Source organism: Beta vulgaris, chromosome 1, assembly GCF_026745355.1.
Source record: "Beta vulgaris subsp. vulgaris cultivar EL10 chromosome 1, EL10.2, whole genome shotgun sequence".
NCBI classification, from domain to species: Eukaryota; Viridiplantae; Streptophyta; class Magnoliopsida; order Caryophyllales; family Amaranthaceae; genus Beta; species Beta vulgaris.
The window spans coordinates 46,409,791-46,416,348 of record NC_079202.1 but is presented as its reverse complement, the minus strand read 5'-3'; the positions used below and the strand labels follow the sequence as shown (position 1 = coordinate 46,416,348).

Genomic DNA, 6,558 nt, shown 5'->3' with positions numbered 1-6,558 from the left:
TCGTAAATCTTTGATTTGAGTTTTTGCGAAAACTAAAACTATATGAAATTAACACTCAAACACAAGATATAACGTGGCTCAATCTCACCTCTGAGATCTACGTCCACACGAACCAAACTCTTTTATCTCTTTGAATTCTAAAATATCAACCTCTTGATACAATAAGACTCCCCCACTACTAACCCTGGTAGTGCACCCCAACACTTAACTTTAAGTGTTGCGACTCTCTATAATTATGAAATTACATAAAGAAAAGATCCTCAAACGTGTGCTTCTTATTCAAGCAATTTAGAGGACAATTACAAACGTTGAATGGTTACTGACTCGAACAGTGCTATACTCTGTGCCTTAGGAAATTGTTTTCAGTTCTTAATATCTTCGATTTTTCTCTCTCTGAAAACGTGAAATATAAAACTGAATTATAATATCTTTTATAGTACATGGACTGGTCGAAAATCCTTCAAAAAATATCTATCTTTTACTCCTTAATTTAAGGGATAAAACCTGTTTTTTTTAGGAAATAAACTTTATCCTTTTCATCTTTATCTTCAATTCTAAAAAGATAAGTATTTGATAACCAATAGATTTTCTTTTTATCTCATATTCCTTTATTATTTCGAAAATACTTTTTCCCAAAACTGTTTTTGAAAATCTTATTTTTATCAAAAACTTGTTTTACTCGTTTTTTTTTATCAAAAACTTGTTTTACTCATTTTTTTTAATCAAAAACACGTTTTACTTAAAATTCTTTCCGAAATCGTTTTTATTAAAACTTGATTTTCGAATATCTTTTTCCTTTTATATAGATATATAAAATTAACATAATTATTTATTCCCTTAGCTCTAAGAAAATAATAATTATCCTAATTTTATATTTTTATATTTGGCACAGAATATATCATCTAGTTATAGCATATTACATTTTGCATACAGTAACTAAACTTGAAATTCAATATAAACTTGGACTTCAATCTAGATTTTTCATTTCTTCAAAGTCTTCATTTATTTATTCGTTTCTCAACCATCTGTTACAAACTTTCATACTAGAACATATTATATTATTTTTCATCATCAAAACTTAATATTCACATGCACAACAAGTATGTTTAATTATCAAGAAGTAAAGATTATAAAAAGTTGATATTAAAAAGATAAATTTCATCTGTTTCATAATACTCGCTACACTTTTCATTGTGGGAAGTTTCATATTACTTGCTACACTTTTTTTTTTGGGCAATAAACTCTCTCTATCTCTATTCTCTCACATGGGTCCCTTAGAGCAACTCCAAGGCTCATATTAGGTCATTGCTTGCAATTTGTTAAAAGTTGGAGCTACTTGCTTTGTGGAGCTACATAGTTTTGCCAAGCTACAACCTCTTTTCTACTCCAATAACAAAGCATCTTTTACTTCTCAATTTAGCTCCACAAAGCAAGTAGCTTTGTTTAATTTTTTTGTGGACCCTACTTATACCTTTCCATCTTTTACTTCTCAATTTCCATAAGTAAATAATATGTGGGACCTACAAAAATTACAAGTGGTTTGTAGTTTTCCATTGGGAGAGGTTGTAGTTTGAAAATGTTGTAGTTTGGAAATCTTATGTGGCACACAAAACTACAAGTGATTGTAGCTTACCATTGTAGATGCTCTTATCTTTTTACTCTCTACCTCTCTCTTCTTTAAAAATTGTCTAGGAGTCCATGAATTGAGAAATGTAGCAAGTAATATGAAACGGATAAAATATATTAATACAAATCTAGCAAAATCTCGTATAACTGTTTTTCCTAAAATATAAATCAATATAAAAAATCAAAATATAAACAGTAAACACTATGCATGGTGCAACCATTTTTAAACAATGAAAATATATGAAAAAAATATAATCACATAAAATCTTAATATATATATAATATATATATATCATTTTTATCAACTTGTATTCTAAAAAATCTACTATGTGATATAAATATCGATGATCAGGGACTTGTCTTAAATATTGTGCATGTTATACATATACTTTGAGATGATGGAAGTTAATGAATTATATGACACTTTTTTATTGAAATATTCACATTGTCATCAGATTCCGGCCAAAATCAAACTTCCGCTCATTGACCTCCTTTTTTTCCTCCTCTGCGCGCATGGAAATCACGCATAATCACTGTTATTTTGTCTTCCTAATCTTTAACCAGTGCCTTATGATGTCAAACGTTCAAAGGTCTTTGATAATATGATATTTATGTCCTTCAAAGGAAATGGAAAAACATAAACATAATTAACCAATAGTCAAGTTAAATGAAGTGGCTCCATTTCATTGTCAAAGATAAGAGTATTAATGTCCCTAATCATACTAATGTGTTTTGGGTAGTTTTCATGTCAGATGGATCGACACTGAAATCTAACTACAACTTCTATTATAGGCCAATAGGGAACCCAAGTTTCTACGTTCAACATTGAAGATCCCTTTTTCTACAACCAATAGAGCCCAAAAATAGTTGGGCTATTTAATGGAGATGTGAAATATAAGCAAAAAGAAAGAGCTTGTATCTACTATCTAAGATGGTATTTGCCTAAATGACATTGAACATATGCAAATAGTATAAAATCCATATATTTTTTTAATAAATGCTCCGTTATAATTTGCACACTTACTAATGATACATTGACAATTGATATCTCAAATTATACATTACTAAAAATTACAAAAAAATGATATTTTGAAAACATGTCAAGATATATTCAACATGTTGTATGCTAATATTTGGTTTTTATATATGTAGAAAAATATGTTCAAAGTAGAAATAGTAAATAATTTTAAATCATGAAACATCTATTTTAAAAACGGAGGAAGTACTTCATTTTTTAAAAATATGTAAGGAGAAATTCTATGAACTGCCCTCGCAAAGGATCCATGTTCCCTATCTAAAAGCTCGTTACAAGCCAGACACTGAATATCTTTACAAATGGAGGGATTTCGAGATCTCAAATAGCAAAGGGCAAGAATTATCCTATCAATAGGTAGAACTTACAGGAACCTACGACCAATAAAGTCAACCTTAATGTTTTACATCTAGTGCATATACTAGTATAAATTTGTAGTTAATTAATTTAGCTCACTTCTAACACAAGCTTGGCATCTACTACTATCACTATTTCAATGTCATTGCAAACCTACTTTAGCCAGCAACACAGAAAGAATGAACGTAAATCTCGGTCAATGATTTAAATAAAATTAACAGCCCCAACCACTTCATTAACATATGACGACGACACTTGAAACACCAACGTTTATATAAACATTACAACCCAATTAGCACATAGTCTGTAGCTCTGATCAACAAGTTAAACCTAAGCCAAATATGTGAACAAACCCCACAGTTGCAAGGTCAAAGTTACTCACAACCAAGAATGATGACACACCGAATCAATAATGTAAAGGATAAAAAAAACAATGTTAGATCTCCGAACAGATTAAACCAAAGCGATGCTGCTTTCACCACCAGGAGGCTTTCGGACCCCGCTGTAGTAGTCTCGGGACTCTGCCTTTCCGTCCGCAAAGATGTTGTTCCCTCGTATCTCTCTCAGCTTGGCATTACTCAAGGGTTTCTCTGCTGAATTAGGAGGTGCATCCTCCTTAAAGATGTTGTTTCCTGATAAGTGAGCAAACTTCTGGTCAGAAATTTTCTTTGCTGTTTTCACTACAGGTTCACTGTCTGTTTCCTGGAATGCGGGTGATCGCACAGTAGCCCTAGGCAGAATTTCAGGTGGAGGGGCAAATATATCATGCCCACTTAGCTCCTTGCACTTGGCATCGGAAAGTTGCTTCTTCAACTTCGCTTCTGCCATGCTATCCAGATTCCCACTAAGTTCACGCTGCTTTGCTACTTCTGGTAAAGTGGCAGGTTTCTTTGGAGAGACACTCTCATCAGCACCAAATGAGATTTGACTCATTCCAGAAAGGGTTTGCTGGTACACCAAATCAACATATAATAATGCAAGGGCATCAATATGTCAATATACTAACCAAACAAAGAAATAGTTAATTAAAACAAAAGCTTTGCTAAGACAATTGACCATTCATATCATGACAAAGAGACAACTTTCCTAGAAGTACAAACACTCAATTTTGTTTGTAATCTGGGAGCAGAGTACCAGATTAGCTGCTAAATTTATCAGTTTTCAGCAGCCAATAATCTTCAGTAACATCATGATAAAGGAGAACTTGGCAACTATGCTACTCAAAGTCTTCAATTTATCTCAATTACCCATGTCAAATCCTAAACACTATGGCATGATACCATGCTCTCAATTACCCATGTCAGATCCTAAACACTAAATACCTTTCTACACTTCTTTTAGCTAAATTCAAGTAAAATTTCATATACTAGCCTAGCCAGACACATGAACACGCACCCGTGCTCGACATGTACACCCGAATCACAAACTACGTAGCTTGACAAAGGAATTGCCGTCACTTTTTGCTAAAACATGAAGATCATGATACCATGCTCTCAAATATCATAACCAACCAAAACTAAAGAAATTTCCAGTTATAAGATGACCTTGTACTAGGGGAAAGGTTTATTGTATACCTGGTACATACGTACGCCAGTTTTGTTATTCGGAGTTTGGTTGGCACCTTCAGCTTCTTCGTCCTCGTATTCTCCTGATTCAGCTTCAAAAATGCCGCTTCCAGTCATTTCTTTTAGCTTGTTATCAGAGCATGGTTTCCTGGCATTCAAACAATACAAAGACTCGTCATATATAATCCATTTCCAAGTTAAAACAAGGTTCAACCAATCCAACATGATCTATTGCGATTCGCCCTTTTTACATTCTTATCCAGTGTACGCAAACTCTCAGCTCAACATTGAACATCATCAATCAGGAAGAACACACAAGCCCAAACGCTTAACAACATCCAACACCCAAAAAAAAAACCCGGCAAGACAACAAGGCCAATCAACGGAACAACCGAAAGCAAGAAGTTCCCTCTACATACAAACACACATTACTCACAGAAAAACAATAACCATTTTTAAGTAAATTTCTGTAGAACTGAAGCAGCAATAATTCTTAAACTTCAAAAGCTACAATAGCATGGAAACAATGAAGAATATTTGGAACAGATCAAACAGCAAAAATGTCCCTTTTTTATGCAATTTTAACAATTACATTCTCAGCAGTAAATGCTGAACATTAGTTTAATGTGCAGACATCTTACAGTTCCACATGTGAAGGTTTAAGATCCAATGAAATCAACAATAAACTCACAATCATACATAGTACAACATAAAATCAAACAACAAATTAATTGAAAAAAAAAAGGCAAAAAAACAAGTAAGTGAAACTACAACAAGAAAAACGTGAGAAAATTCAGTTTGGTTGAACAAAAAAAAGAATCAGATCTTACCTTTTCAACAAGGACTCTACCTCCTCATCCGTCACTTGCCCTCCAAACACCACCTTACTGATCCCATCCGATGGCTACTCATTTCCCAACAAAACAAAACAAAACAAAATCTCAGTCCCCACAAAATTAAAAAACCAACAAAATTCAATTTTTCAATAAAAACCTTGCCAAAATCAATTTTTTTTAAAAACCCAGATAATAATTTTACTCAAAGAATAAAACCCAAAATTCAAAATTTTCAATAAAAACTAAAAAAAAAAATCAGAATATCAAAAACCCAGATTATAAGGAAAAAGTGGAGGAGAGAGAGACAACCTGGACGTTGCGAATAGGGCGATTAGAGGAGGAGAGAGAAAGAGAATCGGCGGGAGGATTTTCCGACCAAGTGAGCAGATCTGCTGTTGAAGTATGAGGTTTTCTCACCGGAGTTCCACGATGCTCCATTTTTGAGTTTTTTTTTCTCTCTCTTCCTCTGCTTCTTTTTTGCTTTTTCTGGGTAACAAAAATCCCAACTCCCAAAATGTGGAAACAAAATCACAGAAGAGATAGGAGAGAGAAAGAGAGAAAAGAGTTTGTGTATGTAATTATGTTGTTATGCAAGTGTGAAATATGAATGTGTTATATCTCACAATACACTAGAAATCCCAAAAAAAGAAATAGCAATTTGATTTGATTTATTGCACGCAAAGAATAATTTAATTTGGGAAAGAAGAAAGAAGAAATTGTTGGGTGTTGTTTCTGTGTTTTCTGGAGTGTGTGAAAAAATGCACCTTCTTTCACTGACACTGTGTTTCTTTACTCTATTGCTGCAGCTAAGAGAGAGAGAAAGAGAATTGAACAAAACTTAAAAATCACAAAAATTCTCTCTCCTCTACTTCTAGCAGCCAAAAAAAAGGGTGGAGAGAGAAAAAGAAGAGCAGAGAAGTGAAAAGACCAAATTACCCTTCTTTGCCGTTTAAGTTTTTACTATTCCAGATTTCCAGTGGTGTGTGCTAGCTAGCTCATCTATACGGATGCTTTAAGCTACACTGATAAGTGGACCCCACTGTATAAGATTTAAACCGTATTCTCTACGCTAATTTTTGCTCTTCTGTAAATGTGGATGTATTTTTTTTGCCACGTGTCAGTTTTTACTTAGCTTTTGCTT

The 6,558-nt window shown here is 33.3% G+C and overlaps 1 protein-coding gene across 1 annotated transcript; it reads right to left on the bottom strand.

Moving 5' to 3' along the window:
* Nucleotides 1-3,196: 3,196 nt before the first annotated feature.
* LOC104892463 (hypothetical protein) lies at nucleotides 3,197-6,317 on the bottom strand. The gene is made up of 4 exons (XM_010678411.4): nucleotides 5,727-6,317; nucleotides 5,412-5,485; nucleotides 4,591-4,729; nucleotides 3,197-3,964 (listed from the first exon to the last, which is right to left on the bottom strand). The coding sequence occupies exons 1-4, from the start codon at nucleotides 5,853-5,855 to the stop codon at nucleotides 3,470-3,472; spliced, it is 837 nt and encodes a 278-aa protein (XP_010676713.1). The 5' UTR covers nucleotides 5,856-6,317; the 3' UTR covers nucleotides 3,197-3,469.
* Between the last annotated feature and the right edge of the window lie 241 nt (nucleotides 6,318-6,558).